Source organism: Cricetulus griseus, chromosome 3 (assembly GCF_003668045.3).
Source record: "Cricetulus griseus strain 17A/GY chromosome 3, alternate assembly CriGri-PICRH-1.0, whole genome shotgun sequence".
NCBI classification, from domain to species: Eukaryota; Metazoa; Chordata; class Mammalia; order Rodentia; family Cricetidae; genus Cricetulus; species Cricetulus griseus.
In genome coordinates this window covers 52,419,514-52,439,032 of record NC_048596.1, presented here as the reverse complement: position 1 = coordinate 52,439,032, position 19,519 = coordinate 52,419,514, and the positions used below count along the sequence as shown (strand labels likewise).

Sequence of the window (19,519 nt, the reverse complement as noted above, 5' to 3'; positions counted from 1 at the left end):
AGGACTAAGCTCTCTAAGGACTAGGGCCAGCAGGAGCTGTTGGTAGCACTATTCTCAGGTCTGCTTCCTGGTCCACTTTGGCTCTGGGTTGGATCTAGCATTCTCTATATCCAGCTGGTTTACTATACTGCAAAGAACAGCATGAGCATCAACTCAAAGCTGATCAGCCTGCAGGTTGATCAACACTTCCACCTAGTGGTCACCTTGACAAAGCACACAACTCACTTTTCAGCCACTTCCTTTCACCGCCACCAGGAAAGGCCAGGCTCCCAACCCAGATCAACTTAAGGAAGAAAAAAGTCACTGGAGACCATAGCAACATATAACCACGCCTGACTGGCTTGTTTTATTGAAGGACGTGGGGTAACAACAAGTGAAGACAGCTGGGACCCCAGGTAGGGAAGAATTCCCTCCCCTCCCCGTATGAACCCACTGCCCCAAATAAAAAATAACCAACTATAGGGGAGCAGCCGAGACAGTGACGGGGGTGGGGCAGGGGGGTGGGGGTGTTTGGGTAGGACAGGGAAGGACACTCAAGGGCAGCAGTGAAGAGACCATGCGTGTGCTGAGAGGGTCCGAGGTGGCGCTGGATGAGTCTGTCTTCCTTGCAGGCATGTATAAATATAAAGATAAGCCTTTCTTCCCCCCCCTCTGCCCAGTGCTGCTCGCCACCGTCCCAGCTCGCCTTTCCACATTGGCGAAGGGAAGAGGGGAAAAGCAAGTTATCACCGAATTGCAATCAGACCCACATCCATCAGCTTCTGGATCTTCTGTGCTATTACGGGGTTCTTTAAGTGTCTAAGGAGAAAAGATGAGAGTTACTTGAAGCTTGTTCTTTCTTACATAGATGTTACTTCCCTTCACCCAAGTTCCCTGGCACTCAGAGCAAGCTCAAATTAAAGACCCTGTGCAGCACCAGGAGAACCTGCCTGTCCTACTGTGTGTCTGCACAGTTGTAAGCCCAGCAAAAATGACCTTCCTGGGCTGGAGAATTGGCTCAGAGGTTAAGAGCTCTGCTCTTCCAGAGGTCCTGAGTTCAAAACCACATGGTGGCTCACAACCATCTATGAGATACGACGCCCTCTACTGGCATGCAGGCATATATGCAGGCGTAACACTGTATACATAATAAATTTAAGAGAGAGAAAGGGGGAAAAAAGGGCTTTCTTGACAGAATCTTAGGCTATCAAACTAATAGGGAAAAAAAGCCTCTACACTCCAACCTTTTCAGTTAATACTGAAAAAACTTGGGGCTCGAGAGATGGGTTACTGATGAAGAGATAGCTCAAGACATTTACTGCTCTTGTAAGACTTTGGTTTGGTTCCTAGCACCCACACAGTGGCTCACAACCCTCTATAAGGGGGTCTGACACTTTCTTCTGACCTTTCCAATCACCAGGCATACATGTGGTATATACGTGAAAGCAAAATGCTCATACACCAAACCTAAATAATACACCTTTAAAAACAGTACAGACATGGGCTGGATAGATGGCTCAGAGGTTAAGAGCACAGACTGCTCTTCCAGAGGTCCTGAGTTCAATTCCCAACAACCACATGGTGGCTCACAACCATCTGTTATGAGATCTGGTGCCCTCTTCTGGTGTGCAGATATACATGGAAGCAGAATGTTGCATACATAATAAAATCTTTAAAAAACAAAAAACAAAAACAGGACAGACAGAACTCTACCTGCACACATCCCTTTCTTTTCCCCAGCACCCCCACTGGACTTACTCGCTCAGAGCCTGGGGATCCTTTTGCATCTGCTCCAGGATGAGCCTCATGGCTGGGTCACTCATAATCTGCTGCACCTCAGGGTCAGCCATGGCCCGTCGCTTCACATCCTCAGGGCTATCATGTCTGTTGTACTGTGCCATCATACAGCGCTGGTAACCATCTGCTGCCTCCTACATTCCAGAAAACATCAAGAAAGGCAGGAGTCAACATTACCCGGCCCATTGTTTCAGCAGGTCCAAAATAGCAGATCACTGACGAAGGGAAAGAGAGACAAGGAAACTGAAGCATGTGGGAGACATGAGGGACCACAGAAAACACCCAAAGGATAAACAGGTGGGATGACCCTTGCAGGCCAGCAGCAGCCCACCTTACAGCTGGAGTCCAGGTCTAGCGCCTTCTGGTACACATCCATAGCTTTTGTATAGTCCTTCATGGCTTCCAGGGCGGCTGCTTTCCGTGTGTAACCCTTGACTATAAAGAAGAGAGGTACCAACTTAACAGCTCCAGGCTATGGGCTCCCCCTCTTCTGCTTACATGCCCCAAAGCCTTTAACCTTAATCTCTGGGGGCAAAACCAGGGCACAGGAGAAAAATGAAAGGCACTTACTAAAGGTTGGCTCCAGCTGGATGCACTCCTCACAGTCCTAGGAAGCAAGGAAAGTTATTAAGCTCTTTTCCCTCCAAGGTGCTCAGCAGCCAGCTACTGTGCCCTCCTAAGGAGACAGACAGAGGTCTTGGCTTTGACTCTGCTGCTCCTGCCAAATCCAAGAACCCAGTTAAGCAAGAAAGGAGAACGCTGGGCAAGGGTACCAGGGAAAGAAAGCTCCAGGTCACCATCCCACATGCTGACCACTACACACAGACTGGTGCTGTAGACAATAAAAATGTGCAGGACACTTCTACTGAGAGCAAATATACAAACGACACTCACTGCCTCAGGCTTGTGTTCAGAAAGCCTTACATACTTTATTTGGATAAGTAGAAATTGAAATAAATGATCTCTGTGAGTTCCAGACCAAGAGACTCTATCTCAAAAATAAATAGAAAGATAGGGAAAGGAAAGTACTGCTGGCACCTGAGCCAAATCCTTCCCTCCTAGGGCTGCCAATGCCTCAAGCCAATCAAGGATTTTTTTTTGGGGGGGGGGCGGGGTTTCTCTGTGTAAGTCCTGGAACTTATTCTATAGATCAGGCTGGCCTTGATATCACAAAGATCTACCTGCCTCTGCCTCCTGGGATTAAAGGTGTGCTCTACCACCACCCAGAACTAATCAGGGTTTGACAGCATCCTTACAGCCCTAACTACAGTGATGTCACTTTCAGGACATTCCCCAAAGATAGTGGTATCAAAAAGGCAAGGCAAGAGGACTTCAAATTATAAATCAGCCTGGGCTTATTCTAGCGAGACCCTGTCACAAAACAAAAACAGTCAGGGGCTGGTAAGCTGGCTGAGTCAGGGAGTGCAAGGATGAAGAACTGCATTCATTCCCCAGCATCCATGTAAGAAGCCAGTATGGCAATGTACACTTGTAATCTCAATGCCGGGGAAGGAGATAGGTAGATTGCCAGGGAGAAGTAAGCCAAATCTCAGGGAAACACCCTACCTACAGCTCCTGAGGAAAAACCTCCAAGGCTATTAAGTGGCCTTCAAGCATAAGCACTCACATACAGAGCCATGTATTGGTGTGGGATATTTGTACACTGTGTCAAAATGTACTACTGTAATTGGTTTAATAAAGAGCCGAATAGACAATAGCTAGGCAGGTGGTATACACAGGACTTCTGGGCAAAAAGAAAGGAAGAAGATGAATCTAAGTGCAGCCAACAGAATGAAAGAAAGGTGAAAAGCCACGAGGCAAAGAACAGGTTAATTTAAATCAGCTAATTCAGGGACAAGTCTAAGCTAAGATTGAGCTTTTATAAAAAGACTCTGGCCGGCCGGTGGTGGCGAATGCCTTTAATCCTAGCACTTGGGAGACAGGCAGGCCGATCTCTGTGAGTTCAAGGCCAGCCTGGACTACAGAGTGAGTTCCAGGACAACCTTCAAAGCAATACAGAGAAACCATGTCTCGAGGAAAAAAAAAAAAAAGTCTCTGCACTGTTATTTGTGAGCTGGCAGCCAGCAACAAAGATGTTACAAGGCATGGTAGCTACTGACTGTGAACTTAGCACTCAAGAGGCCAAGGAACAAGAATAGTGAGTTTGAAGTCAGCCTGGAAAAAAAAAAAAAAAAAAACAGAGAAGGGGGCTGGGGACCTGGAGAGATGGCTCAGCAGTTAAAAGCACAAGTCCCAAGTTCCCAGCAACTACATGGTGGCTCACAACCACCCACAATGAGATCTGGTGCCCTCTTCTGGAGTGCAGGCATATACATAAATCTTAAAAAAAAAAAAAAAAAAAAAAAGCGGGGGTGTTAAAAGCACGCCTTTAATCCCAACACTTGGGAGGCAGAGGCAGGTGGATCTCTGTGAGTTCAAGATCAGCCTGTCTATAAGAGCTAGTTCCAGGACGCCTCCAAACCACAAACCCTGTATCGAAAAACAAAACAACAACAACAAAAAAACAACAACAAAAAAGAGCGAGAAAGAAAAGGAAAAGGGAGTTGGAGAGTAGTTGCTGCTCTTCAAGGACCTGAATTAATTCCCAGCACCCACCTGATAACTTGCAGCCATTCATAATTCCTATTCTAGGGGATCCAATGCCCATTTCTGACCTCTAAGGAGACCAGGCACATATCTGGTACACATACACACACGGACACATGGTTACATGCTCACAGTAACTCAAAACACATTAAAAAAAAAAGGGGGGGGGGGGCGCAAAAAAAGTAAGGAAGAAACATTATGGATGAATGGGGAAGAAAAACCACTAGGGGATTCAGGAAGGGCAGAAGAGCTTAATGTAGCTCAACCAATGATTTTTTTGTTTTGTTTGTTTGATACAGTTTCTGTGTAACCCTGGCTGTCCTGGAACAAGTTCTGTAGACCAGGCTGGCCTCAAACTCAAGAGATATGCCTGCCTTTGCCTCTCAAATGCTGGGATTAAAGTAGTGTGCCAGCACTGCCAGGCTCAACCACACACAGACCTTTAATTCCCCACAAGCACCACCTACTGCCAACCTAGAATCTTACTAAGAACATTTACCTGCTGAGGGGAGGACAGAAGGGAGAAGTCTGCCCCCACACCAAAGGCTTACAGTAACTCCACCGCAAGTTAACACCCCCAGCAGAACTCCCCAGGCCTCACCTTGAGTGCCAGCTGAAACTCCAGGAGCTTGGTGTAGCAGGCAGCTCGGTTACTATACAGTTTGGCATCTTTTGGGTTCCGTTTAATGGCTTCTGTATAGTGCTTCATGGCTTGGGGGTAGTCCCCTAGATAGTTATGAAGAAGAAAAAAAAAAAAAAAAGAAAAGAAAAATTTCTATTAGCTCAGCTGGCTTGGAACTCATTATGTAGCCTGGGCTGCAGTCCTACCTCAGCCCTCCTGAGTGATAGGATGTCCAGCTAACTAAGGATGATTTGCTTCAGTTATTCTGACACAGGATCTCACTCTAACCTAAGCTCTCCTGGAACCAAGTGATCTGCCTGTCTCAGTCTCCCAGTTGCTGGGACTACATGCACATACCCTCACACCAGGGCTTTTAGGGACTAAGAATATAGGTCAATGGTGGACAGCTTACCTAACATTTCAATACACCAAGTTCCTGCCTCTGCCGAGTATTGGGATTAAAAAAATGAGCCACTACCAACCCCAAATGTTGGCTGTTTGGAAGTGATGTACACCCAGCACTCAGGAAATACAGGCAGGTGAATACGTGTTTGAAGTCAGCCTGGTCTACAGAATTCCAGGACAGCAAGCACTAACAGAGAAACTCTTGTCAAAACCCTCCACCAAAGCCACAACACTCAGCAGAAAGGAATTTATGATAGCCAAAAGCCACCCCTCCCCTCTCCTGGAAAGTGTCCTACAAGCAGGCACAGGAAGCCACACACCAGAGTCAAGGCCTCATGGACAGGGCTGGTACCTTTCTGGAAGCATTCATTGCCCTTGTTCTTCTCCTCCAAAGCCAAGTCAGGGTTGATATAGGCCAGTCGCTCTTGCTCCTTCAGGATTTTCTCTGCCTACAAAGACAATCACTGGCATAGTATTTTAAACTCTTACAAACATTTGAACACTGACTGGACTGAAAAGCCAAATTAGAATTTAAAACTTTTCTTTTCTTTACATTCATGTGTGCCTGTGAGACCGCACACTGCAGTCCCCATGAGGATCAGAGGAGGTGGTTCTCTTGAAGTTCCCAGGAGCATGTAGTTCTATGGACTAAACTCAGGTCATCAGGCTTGGTGACCAAGCGTCCTAATCTGCTGAGCCCTTTGGGTGGCCCCTAATTAGGATTTAGATTTTCATAGTTCTAATGCAAGATTTTCATCTCATTCCTGGGCTGGGGGTGTCACTTGGTGAAGTACACAGGCAACACAAAAATACCCACTCCCTTTACAAAAATATTTTTACTTATCAAGATACATGGTTAAAACAGTGTAGTACTTGCATATATTTGATTCAAAACTATGTCCTGTTTAGGTTGGGGATGTAGTTTAGTTGGTAGAGTGCTTGCTTAATATACATGAGGACCTACACCCAAAACACCAGTACCACAACTCTTGTTGTTGAAGCTCATACTTGTGATCTTAGCTTTCATGTAGTACAGGCAGAATAAAGAGGTCAGGGTCATGGGAGACCATCTTAGGCCTGACAACCTTGTCTCCAAAAAAAAAAAAAAAAAAAAAAAAAAGGAGGGGTGGCAGGTCTGCCAAGCTGCTGGAAGAAGAGAACTTACTACCCTAAGTTATCTTCTGACCTCCATACCTACACACAAATAAATGTATAAAATGTTAAAAACAACAAATGAAGAAAAACAACAGAACAATTCTATGAAAGTAAAACACAGCACAATTTTCTGACAATATTTTTTTGGGAGGTGGGGTAGTAAAAGATGGGCTGGGATCCTTCACTATGCTACCCAGGCTGGTCTTAAACTGCTATCTTGTCTCCAGAGTAGCTCATAACACAAGTCATGTGCCATCACACTAAGCGTGACAAATCATTTTGTGAAATTACTGCCTGTGGTGGTTTGAATAAGAATGACTCCTATAGGTTCATATATTTGAACGCTTAGTTATTGGGGTGGTGGTGGAACTGTTTGAAAGAATTAGAAAGATTGGGAGGTATGGCCTTTCTGGAGGAAGTCTGTCAACTTTGAGGTTTCAAAAGCCCTTGCCAGCTGGGCGTTGGTGGCACACACCTTTAATCCCAGTACTTGGGAGGCAGAGGCAGGCAGATCTCTTTCAGTTCGAGGCCAGCCTGGTCTCTAGAGCAAGTGCCAGGATAGGCTCAAAAAAAAAAAAAAAAAAAAAAAAAAAAAAGCCCATGCCAGGCCCAGTATTTTCTCTTTACCATACATCAGGATATAGTTCTCAGTTACTGCCCCATCACTTGCCACCATGCTTCCTATGATAATGGACTAAATCCCTGAAGCTCTTAGCAAGCTTCCCAATTAAATGCTTTTTCTTATAAGAGTTGCCTTGGTCACATAGCAACAGAAGAATATAAGACACTCCCCTACATTATTTATTACAAATAGTATTAAAATAATAAAAATGAGGCCAGGCATGGTGGTGCAAGCACTCAGGGGGCAGAGACAGGTGGATTTCTGTGGGAGGCCAGCCTGGTCTACACAGAAAGTTTCAGGACAGTTAGGATGACATAATGAAGGGGGGCGAGACCCAGTCTTACCAATCCCTCCAAAATGATAAGGAAAAAAATCTAGGACAGCCAAGGCTCAAGGCTGGCCACAGACACAGACACAGACACACATCTTGAAAAATAATAAAACCAAAAGACACGCTAGCCCTATTCTTTTCAGACCCACCTGCTGGCACTTCTTGAGCACATCTGGAGTTCTGTGCTCTGCCAGAGACTTATTGTAGAAATGGATAGCATCCTTGTACCTTTCTTCTTTGAAATAGGAATTGCCGATTCTGGCATAAGCTCTGATGAAGACAAGAGGGAAAAAGCATGCTGAAATGAAGGCAGTCAGAAGCAAGGTCAGATCTCAAAGAAAATACAAACCAAGCTGGCACTGCAGCCTAGAGGCCCTACCCTCTCAACAAAGGTCTCAGCCCCCCAAACCCTGTCCCGACCCTCAGCACCCCCAAACCCTGTCCCGACCCTCAGCACGGCAGGTTCAATGGCATACTTGGCAATCTGTCGGTAGTCCTCTCGGTTCTCTCTGCCCACCTCAATCGCCTTCTCACACAGCTCCCGGCATTTGTTGTAGTCACCTTTCTCAAAGTGCACAGCTGCCAGACAGAAGGGCGAGAAACTGTCAGTCCTTGTTCCTTCCCTCAAGAGTGCCTACCAGCTCTCGTCACTGGTTTCTGGCCTCACCTGCTTGATTAGTTATGTAAGTCATATTGGTGGGGTCTAGCTCCTTGGCCCTGTCATAATGCTTCAAGGCCATGTCGAAGTCTTTCTTCTTGTAGGCTTCATTTCCCATCTCTTTTTCTTTCAGTGCCTAAACAGGGTTGGAAAAGTAAGTGCTTAGCATCTCTATCAGATGACAGCAATAGCAGCAGGGTCCATGCTCTGTCACAAGTATCATGTGCCACCAACATAACCAGAAGTAAGTTCTCCCTTACTTCTTCACACACTAGCCAGAGTCAAATGAGTGAGGGTTAAAGTGAAACCAATTTTTCCCATTTTGGATCTTTACTAGGTAGCAAAGGGCTTCTTCTCTGAGGGAGAGGAAATCTGTAACTCAAAGCAACTGAAGATGATGGCAGTATTTTAGCCACAAGCTAGCTGCTGTGACTATCTTGAAATCTTAGCTGTTAGGGAAGAGCAGGCATGGTAAGAGGATAGGAAAGGACCACAGGAACAGCAGTCTTCAGCATCACTCTGTCCACCCACATGGAGGGCCTTTTTCCAGCTGAGACACCCTGAGCAACCAACACTCACCCATTTAAGGGTACTAAATTAGGCAACAATCTGCTGTTCCTGACTAGAAGGAAGGAAACACAACTCTTTAGGCACATGTCTCCTGCTCAGGAAGACTGTTGCAAGGGACACCCACCATCCACCCCATCCAATCAGGAGGCCAAAGTCTCAGGACTGATGCAGACATCATACCCACATTACAGCAAGGACCAGCACCCTCACAGTTCTATCTGCTCTAACAGGACCGATGCAGACATCATACCTGCATTACAGCAAGGACCAGCACCCTCACAGTTCTATCTGCTACAACAGGACTGAAGCAGACACCATGCCCGCATTACAGCAAGGACCAGCACCCTACCAGTTCTATCTGCTCTAACCAAAGCTCGTGCTTGTAGCATGTGGTGAGGGTTCACCTTCACTGCTGAAGCACCCAGAAATTCAGCATTATAAAGAGCATCTTTTTTTCATTCATACATTTACAAACAACAACAACAACAACAACAACAACAATAGGGTCTCTATGTAACAGGCTGGCTTCTTCTTTTTTTTTTTAGATTATTATGTATACATTATTCTGCTTGCATCTCTGCAGGCCAGAAGAGGGCACCAGATCTCATTATAGATGGCTGTGAGCCACCAAGTGGTTGCTGGAAATTGAACTAGAACCTCTGGAAGAGCAGGCAGTGCTCTTAACCTCTGAGCCATCTCTCCAGCCCCTTTTTTGGTTTTCTTGAGAAAACTTTCTCTGTGTAGCCCTGTCTAATCTGGAACTGGCTTTATAGACCAGGCTGGCCTCAAACTCAAGAGATCTGCCTATCAGGCTGGCTTCTAACTCATGAGCCTCCTGCAACCACAGGCATTCTGATATATTTTATATCTATCAAAAAATATTTTTCAGCCGGGCGTTGGTGGCGCATGCCTTTAATCCCAGCACTCAGGAGGCAGAGGCAGGCGGATCTCTGTGAGTTCAAGGCCAGCCTGGTCTCCAGAGTGAGTGCCAGGATAGGTTCCAAAGCTACACAGAGACACCCTATCTCAAAAAACAAAACAAAAAAATTTTTCATCTGGGTGATGGTGTCTTACGCTTTTAATCCCAGCACTAGGGAGGCAGAGGCATACACCATACACCACATGCATGCCTGGTGCCCAAAGAATTCACCAATGGTTATAAGCCACCAAGTGAGTGCTGGGAATCAAACCGGAGTCCTCTGTAACAACTGTTCTTAATCACTGAGCCATCTCTCCAGGCCCCTACTATCTATGTATGTGTAAGCACATGTGCCATGGTGCATATAGAGATCAAAGGACATCTTGCAAAACAGTCAGTTCTCTCCGTCTATCATGTGAGTTTCAGGGTGGGAAATCAGGTTAAATTTGGCAGTAAGTGCCTTTACTTACTGACTAAGCCATCTCACTAGCCCTCTGATGTATTGAAGCCAATGTTTTTCCTTTCCTTGCCCAGACTGCTCTCAAAACACCAGCAGGTCAGGTGACCCTCCTATCTCATTCACTTAGTAAGCTTAGCACATACAAAGTACTCAAAACTATGATTTGGTAAAGTGCTTGCCTTGCAAGCATAAGAATCTGAATTTAATTTCCCAGAATCTATGTAAAGAGGATGACCAGGCTCTTTAACAGGTTTACCAGGAAGCTGAAGAGATATATAGCTTAGTGGTTAGGAGCACTGGCTGCTCTTCCAGAGGGCCCAGATTCAATTCCCAGCACCCATATGGCAGATCACAGCTGTCTGTAACTCTAGTTCTAGGGAATTCAATTCCCTCATACTAACATACATGCAAACAAAAACCAATGCACACAAAAAAACAAATAAATAAGTAGATAAATAAATAAATGAATTAAGCCACAAGGGTGGTACTCTGAAGAGATGACTCAGCAGTGAAGCTTTTGCAAAGGACCCCACACGGTGATTCATAACCTATATATAACTTCAGATCCAGGGATCTGACACCCTCTTCTGGCTTCCATGGGCACTAGGGATGAATGTAGTGCAGACATACATGCAATCTAAACACTCATACACATAAAATAAAAATAAACCACACCTTTAATCCCAGTATCTGGGAGGCAGAGGCAAGAGGGTGTCTGAATTTAAGACCAGTCTAGTCTATACAGTAAGACCCTGTTCTCAACACTAACAACCAAACAAACAAAACATGAAAACTCACTAATTTCTAGCAACTGGGAAGAGACTCATCCTGAGTTTGAAGCCACCCTGGGATGCAGAACAAAACTGTTTCTGAAAAAGTGTCAAACCCAGGGCTTCATGCATACTAGGCAGGCATTCCACAAACTGGGCTCTATGCCCAGCCCCACTGGCATTTCTCAGCTACAGTCTGAAGACATACCCAATTAATACTCTTATTTCTAATTGGTTTGGCTGTATGTAAATGCATGGTAGTTTAGAGGAGAAAAAACAGAACCTGTTTCTTATTCTCTGGAAGGTCTTCTTCCATTGGTTCTGGCTTGGCCTCCTTTTTGGAAGGAGGTGGGGGTGGGGGTGTTGCTGCCTCTTCCTCTTCATCCATACTGCCCAGATCAACCCCAAGGAGGACACTGAGAGTAGTCATGATCCGGGGATCTTGTATTTTCCTGGATTGATTAAAAAGAGAAAAAGGAAATGGGCTGGTGAAATGTCTCCACAGTTAACAAAGTAAACTGCTTTTGCAGAGACTCAAGTTCCTTTTTAGCACCCATACTGAGTGGCTCCCAACCTTCTGAAACCCCAGGCCCCAGGAGACCCCAACATCTCTGGCCTCCTCAAGTACCTGCACTCACTTTACATTCCCATAGACAGAAACAAACACACATAATTTAAAAGAATAAAAATGAAGAATTTCAAAGAGAAACAAAGGCTTGAAGATTGCTTCATGAGGGCCAAAATTCAAATCCAAGCACCCATATCAGGTGGCTCACATAAGCCTGTAGCTCCAGCTGAAGGGGAAAGAGAAAAATGTCTACAAAAAGCAAGATAAGGCTGGGCAGTTGTGGCACGCCTTTAATCCTAGCCTCAAGAGGCAGAGGTGGGCGGATCTCTGTGTTCAAGGCCAGCTTGATCTACAAAGAAAGTTTCAGGACAGTAAGGGCTACATAGAGAAACCCTGTATGGTGGTGCATCCCTTTAATCTGACACTTAAAGAGGCAGAGTCAGGAGGCTGGCCTGATCTACATAGTGAATTCCCTAATAGCCAGGGCAATGTAAAGAAACCCTGTCTCAAAAAACAAAAAAAGTAAGAAAATCATCCAAGTAGCTACAATCACAGGTATGCACCACCAAGCCTTCATTCTACAATTGCTCTTACTCTGTTCACTGCTAACAGATGACTGTACACAGATGATCCTTACCCAAAGACATTGGCTAGAGCCAGGAGTGCAGGTCAGAGACAGCATTTGCTTAGCATGAGCAAGGCCCTAGGTTTGATCCTCAGGACTACAAAAATAAAGCAAAGCTTGAATTCTAGAAGAGGCAGAGTTGTAAGAAACATTCCAGAGTGCTATTACAAGTTACTCAACCATTTCTATGCAAATTTCAAAACCTGCCCTACTCAGTGGTAAGCAAGCAAAGGCAGAAAAACCCATGGTCTAGACCAGAGGAGCTTCTGCCAGAGTTCCTGATGCCTCTACTTACGTGCCCAGGTCTGAAGGCTTGTTCCGTAGCTGTTCTATGAGTTCCCGGTAGGTAGGGTCACTGAGCAGTGTCCTTGTCCTGGGATCGTTCTCCAACTTCTGGTACAGATTAGGCAAGTTGAAAGGATTCATGAATTTCCTCTCTGTCCAAATGAACAAAAGTACATCAGCATGAAATTTTACTTGAGATACCATGACATCACCCACCATCACCATCACTACCTCCACTTTGGGGAGGGCAGGATTGTTTTCAAAATTAATACCATTACATAAAGAGCACCTACCTGCCAACCTGGCCTCCATGTTCTGCAAGCCTTCCTTGAGTTGGAGGTTATTGGCTTCATGTTTTAAACCCTCTTCATAGGTTCGCTTGGCTTCTTCGAACCGATTTAGGAACTCAAGGGCTGCTGCTTTTCTTGAATAACCCTTAGTATTCCCAAACATTATAAAAAAGAGGTCATGCACAGGTAAATTCAGATCAACTCAAGAAATCTACTAGGGTTTTTATATACTTAAGGAGTGGGTGTTCTCCCTTAGTGTGTATCTGTCTGTGCCTGGTGTTTACAGAAGCCAGAAGAGGGCACTAGATTCCCTGGACCTGGAGCTAAAGACAGTTCTGAGCCACCATGTGGGTACTGAAAATTAAACCTAGGTCTTCTGAAAGAGCTGCCAATACTCTTAAAAACTGAGTCATCTACCCCTCCCTCCTGTGACAGGGTGTCTCATTATATAGCTCCAGGTGGCCTCAAACACCACTTTTCTCTAATTCTGGGACTAAAGGCATGTACTTTTAGATCCAAATGATACTTGCATGAAGGACAACCAGCAAACAGAGAAAGGATACAACACCAATGCGGACACTAAAAGGATGCAGACAAAGGTGCATAAATCCCCATTTAACCCATGGTTACAAGAGGTCAGTTTCTTTAGAACTGTTTTATTTCTTAGCAGTACAATTAACAAAACCTGTTTGACCACTGATGGTAACAGACTTGATGAAATAAATGTTAACCTTCATGGGGTACCTTCAGACAGGGAGGGCAGACAGGAAGGCCTGCCCAAAGGGACTACAACTAGACCTGAAGTCCTTGGGAAAACTGCAGACAGAGTCCAACTCTTCAGCTTACCTTGCCCCAGTCAGGCTTCAGGTCAACAGTCTTGCAACCATCCTCATAGGCCTTCTGGTAGTCTCCTTTCTTGGCATAGGCTGCAGAGCGATTGCTATAGAGCACATGGTTCTGGGGATCTAGTTTAATTGCCTCAGAATAGCACTGTAAGGCATCATCGATGTTCCCAGCACTCAGGGCCTTATTGCCCTTCTCCTTTAGCTCATTCACCTGAGGAAGAAAGGAAGGTATTAATATAGCTTCACTCCATAGAACACTCATTCTCTCCCATGGGGTGTTAGATTATACTACTCTTCCTAAGTATTGACTAGCTGACTACTATTATCAAGAGAGAAAAATGCTAACCCATCCACATTCTCCCACACCCCTGAAAGCTAGCAGGGCAAACAAAGGAACATGAAGACTTCAGGCCAGCAGAGAACTCAGCCCCTATAGAGCACACAAGCTTCCTTTGAAATTCATGGAGCTGGAGAGATGGCTCAGAGGTTAAGAGCACTGATTATTCTTCCAGAGATCCTGAGTTCAATTCCCAGCAACCACATGGTGGCTGACTCACAACTATCCATAATGAGATCTGGTGCCCTCTTCTGGCCTGCAGGCATACATGGAGGCAGAGTTATATTCATAAAAAAAAAAAAAAAAAAAAAAAAAAAAAAAAAAAAAAGCAAATTCAGTTATCAAAGCTTTCCAAAGAGCTGAATGGTAAGCTGAGTGCAGGAAGAGTTAAGCTAAGTATGCTCAGATACAGCCAGCATGTTGACACAAATCTGTACTCCCGCGGTACTCAGAAGGCTGAGGCTGAAGAATCTGTTACAGGCTATTGAGTTACACTGGAAACCAGTCTCCAAAAACTCAAGATGGGGGCCAATGAGATGGCTAAGTGTGATAAAACACTCAAGCCTGACAATCTAAGTTTGACACCTGGTCAGTAAGGGTAGAAAAAGAGAACCAACTCCAAAGTTGTCCTATACCCCCATGTGAGAACCTCCAGGCTCACCTGCATAGGGCACACACGTGCTCTAGTGCCGTACAAACTTCAGGAAAAGAGGCCTCCATTCCTCTACGCTTATTACAACTCTACTGCCATAATTCATCCCCAGTTATTAGCAAGAGGCAAATGGGAGTTTACTGTGCTGACAATTAAGGGCAGAGCTAGTCCCTACCAATGCTTTACAATTTATTACTCTATCAGGAAGGAAGACAAATACCACCTAATCCCAATCTCTCAGAGCTTCATAAAGAGGCCTTGCTTAAGCAAGTTCATCACAAAGCTGTATCTTTTCTGTCTTCCCTTCATAACACTTTGAGACAGTCTCAGTTTAATTTCAAAGACTAGCCTTGAACTTAAGATCTTCCTGTTCTGGCCTCCCACTAGCTGAGATTAGAGAAATAAAAAGGGTCTTCTTGTCATTATCTCTGTATATAAAGGGTTATTCTTTTTTTGGGGGGGGAGGGGTTTGAGGCAGGGTTTCTCTGTAAAGGGTTATTCTTAACAGGGCTAACCTACAAAAGGTCAAGAACTTCATAGTGCCAGGCTGTGGTGGCACACACCTTTAATCCCAGCACCTGGGAGGCAGAGGTAGGCAGATTTCTGAATTTGAGGTCAGCTTGGTTTATTGAGCAAGTTCCAAGACAGCCAAGAATACACCAAGAAACCCTGTCTGGAAAAACAAAACACACCAAAACCAACCACAAAAACAAACAAATGCCAAAACTTCTTATAAGTATAGCTAATCGAAACTATACCTTCACAGCTCCTTTTAAAATGCAAGCACAGCCTACAAAATGAACATGGTAGGTAAGATACATACACACTTGTGCCATTGGGGGTGAGGGAACGTTGCTCAGGTGGAATCCCAGCACCAGGAATGGTGATACAGACATGCATGTACATGTTATTACAGGACTTATGAGGTAGAGGAAGGAAAATAGGAAGGTCATCCTTTGGCTATATACAGTAAGTCTAAGGCTAGCTTGGATACATAAGACCTTAACTCAAGCAAGCAAGGCAACCCATTTTGTGTCAAAGCTGTATTAAAGTTATTACAATGCCTATTATGAAACTATCATCTACTCATGATTCAGTAAACTGACATAGAATTTACTTTTTTTTTTCAAGACAGGGTTTTTCTGTGTAGCTTTGGAGACCAGGCTGGCATCGAACTCAGAGATCTGCCTGCCTCTGCCTCCCAAGTGCTGGGATTAAGGGCGTGCACCACCAACACCTGGCTAAAATTTACTTCTTTCAGATGACTTTAGAACCCCAAGGCATACATACCACAGGAACTCCCATAGAGCAGAGATCCTAAAGCAAAGGTAGCCTGGGCCTGCTCTGTAATCTCAGCATTTAGGAGGGGGAAGGAGACCCTGTTTATGGGGAAGGAGGATGAGGAGCAAAGATATGGGAGACTGCCAAAATTCCATTCTTTGAAAGGCCAAGAAGGGATAAAAAGGTGGAAAACTCCACTCAACTGATATTAAGAGGAAGCTGACTGTTAGCTCTCATCTACACTACACATAGACCTAAAATTTACCATAGGCCAGGTTGGCCTATTGCCTCAGCTTCCTGAGTGCTAGTTTTATAGGCACGAGCTCAATGTTCCACATGAAGAAGTATTTTTCAAATAAATATTGACAGGAAATCAACTGTCAGGAAATAAACTTTGAGGACACATATCCTGATTAAAAAAAAAAAACACAAAAAAAAACAAAACTAGGGGGCTAGAAAGAATGCTCAGAGGCTAAGAGCATATACTACTCTTTCAGAAGATATAAATTCAGTTCTCTGACAGGTGGCTCCCACATCAATGGCCACCATAGGTGTACAAAAATACATCTCTTTGTTTTCAGACGGGGTCTCTCTATGTAGCTCTGGCTGTCCTGTAACTCCACTAAGTAGACAAGGCTAGACTCTAACCTAAGTGATATACCAACCTCTGCCTCCCGAGTGCTGGGATTAAAGACCTCTGCCACCATATCAGGCATTTAAAAAATGTGTAGGGCTTGGAGAGATGGCTCAGCAGTTAAGAGCACACCAGAGGACCTGGGTTCAATTCCCAGCACCCACAAGACAGTTCCAGAGGATCTGACACCCTCACACAGACATACATGCAGGCAAAACACCAATGCACATAAAATAATGTGCTTTGAAATGTTTTGAGACAGGGTCTCACTACACAGCTCTGGGTGTTCTATTACTTCTCATAGAGATCAGCTTGCCTCTGCCTCATGAGTGCTGGGATTAAAGGCTTGAGCCATCATGCCTGGCAAAAATAAATCTTAAAAATGTAATGTGAACTATACATCATTGTAGGATTTACCTGAAAATACTCCCTCCTCTAAATACACAATTTTCTTTCTTTCTTGATTGTTTGAGACCAAGGTTTCTCTGTGTAGCCCTAGCTGTCTTGGAACTCACTCTTTAGATCAGGCTAGCCTTGAACTCACAAAGATCCACCCGCCTCTGCCTCCCAAGTGTTGGGATTAAAGGTGGCTCAAATGCACACACAATCTTCAAAATTCAAATTTATTTCTTGTGAGCATGCCAGTGCACAGAAGTTGATGTCAGGGCATCTTCCTCTATTCTCTCCACCTTAGTCTTGAAGACAGGGTCTCTCAACGAGCCTGGAGCTCATAGACCGGCTTGTGAGTTGTGAGATCTTCCCTTCTCCCCACCTTTTTGGGTGGGCCCTGACAATCTGAACTCAGGCTTATTATTCTTTTTTTGGTTTTTTGAGACAGGGTTTCTCTGTGTAACAGCCTTAGCTATCCTGGTACTAGCTCTCTAGACCAGGCTGGCTTGGAACTCACAGAGATCCACCTGCCTCTGCCTCCCTAGTGAGTGCTGGGATTAAATGAGAGTGCTACCGCCTGGGGATGAGGGGATTCTCATTCTTTTTTGTTTGTTTTTCGAGACAGGGTTTCTCTGTGTAGCTTTGGAGCCTATCCTGGCACTCGAGCTGCAGAGCAGGCTTGCCTCAAACTCACAGAGATCCACCTGCCTCTGCCTCCCGAGTGCTGGGATTAAAGGCCACCAACGCCCGGCTCAGGTTCTCATTCTTACACATCAAGCTTTTTACCAACTGAGCCCTCTCCAAGCCCAAGCACTCCAATCTGCCTAACTTTAAGTTTGCAGTCCTGAGCTCAGCCATTCCCTTAGCGTCTACATGGACATTTGCACACTTGTACGATGGCTGGCAGGATTTTTTTACCGAGGGGGAGTGGGGTGGACATATAGCTCTGTGGCAGATAAACTCTGAATATCCCAGGCCCTGGGTTCCCTAGCCAGCACCACATACTGAAAGAAATGAACAAGCGAATGAATGAATGAATAAGGTGCTGCTTATTCCAAAAGCGGGTTTTTTTTTTTTTTTTTTTTTTTTGGTTTTTCGAGGCAGGGTTTCTCTGTGTAGTTTTGGAGCCTCTCATGGCACTCGCTCTGTAGACCAGGCTGGCTTGAACTCACAGAGATCCGCCTGCCTCTCCCTCCCGAGTGCTGGGATTAAAGGAGTTCGCCACCAACGCCCGGCCAAAAGCGGGTTTTTTCTTTTCTTTTCTTTTTTTGTTTTGTCTGTACTGCAGCCCATCTATCCCAGACACAACTTCATTACTTCAAGGGTACAAAAAGTTGGTTAACCTCTCCATTTTCAGTCTTACCAATGAAACAGGGAGGCCCCCACAGTCCCAAACAGTGGCTATTCCAGAACAAAAGATTTTACTTCGTACATCATACTAAAAGTAGTAAGCTGTTCTCTTTTTTGTGCGCATTTGGATGAATCACGACGGTTCAATGACAGCTTCCAAGGTAACAAAACCTCTCCAGGCCTCTCACAGCTGCGGGCCACTCACTTAAGGTAAGGGCAGCAGGTTCGTCCATGTGCCCTAGATGCTGAACGAGGAGAGGTAGGGACTTCTAGCTGTTCACTATCGGCTCACAACTGTTTATAATCACTAAATCCCGTGTAATCGGAACCCCAATTTCCAAGTGTCAGATTCCCAGTCACCACAAAAAAAAGGGGGGGGAGAGAGATAGAGAGAGCGAGAGAGATAGAGAGAAAGGGGGAGGGGAGACATATGCATCTCGAGCCGCAGTGAGACTCGGTGACACTGTCCGCGCCCGCCTCCCCTGCACAGTCGCGCGGGCCCCTTTCCCGGGCGCACGCAGCTGCCGTGTTCCCCGAAGGACTGCCGGGGTAATCGGTCACCGGATCCCTCCAAGTTCGTCGCCGCCGACAGGGACCTCCCGCGTTGAATCGGCCCCGCACCCAGAAGCCTCGGGGCCCGGCCACGGCCGGGCCTGCTCCCGCTCCGCTCGGCGGGCCGCGGGGGCGACGGGCGCTCGCCATTCTCCCCTCACACGACCGGCCGCGGCCCTCAAGCCCTCACCTCGGCCGCGCCGCACAGCCCCCGACCCCTCGCTTCTCCCCTCCGCCAGGCCTGCGCTGCCCTGGGGCCCCGGCCGCCCCTCCCCCTTCACCTGCTCCATAGCCTGGTCCGGAACCCCGTTGAATCGAATTCGTCCGCTCCGCGTTCCCAACCGCACGCGCCGCCTTCTGGAACCTACTAGAAGCTGCCGGGACCCCCCGGTTTCCGCCCCTTCCTCGCCTGCTCACTGGCCGAATGCGTCCAGGGAGCTCTGTACTCCTCTTTTATTGGTTTTAAGTCCACTCAATCACTTTAGCTTCTTTTTCATTGGTTCGCTGTGGGTCTTCTCTCCGGCCCTGCCTCCTCTGCACTTCGGGATTGGGCGCTCCTCGACAAGCCCCGCCTATGCCAGGGCTGGGCGAACTGAGGGAGGAGCGTGCCTTGACGGCACGGATTGGTTAGCGAGTCCGTCAATTGTGGCTGACCTGGCCGCGCCCATTGGTCCTGTTCTTTCTGGAAATTTCCACGACTCTTATTGGGCTGAAGGACTCCTTGACGGAACCGCCTTCAGAAGAAAAATTCAATTGGGTGTGTGAGTGTCGGGGGAGGGGTGGAAACTGGCCACACTTGGCCCTGATTGGTTTAG

The 19,519-nt window shown here is 46.0% G+C and overlaps 1 protein-coding gene across 1 annotated transcript; it reads right to left on the bottom strand.

The window, feature by feature from the left end:
- Positions 1–316: 316 nt before the first annotated feature.
- Positions 317–19,056, bottom strand: Stip1 (stress induced phosphoprotein 1). The gene is given in 14 exon segments (NM_001246678.1): positions 317–798; positions 1,738–1,910; positions 2,108–2,211; positions 2,347–2,383; positions 4,985–5,109; positions 5,763–5,859; positions 7,668–7,788; positions 7,995–8,097; positions 8,186–8,312; positions 11,179–11,347; positions 12,384–12,525; positions 12,667–12,808; positions 13,510–13,719; positions 18,986–19,056. Coding segments are annotated over 14 exon segments (1,632 nt in total). The 5' UTR covers positions 18,995–19,056; the 3' UTR covers positions 317–725.
- Between the last annotated feature and the right edge of the window lie 463 nt (positions 19,057–19,519).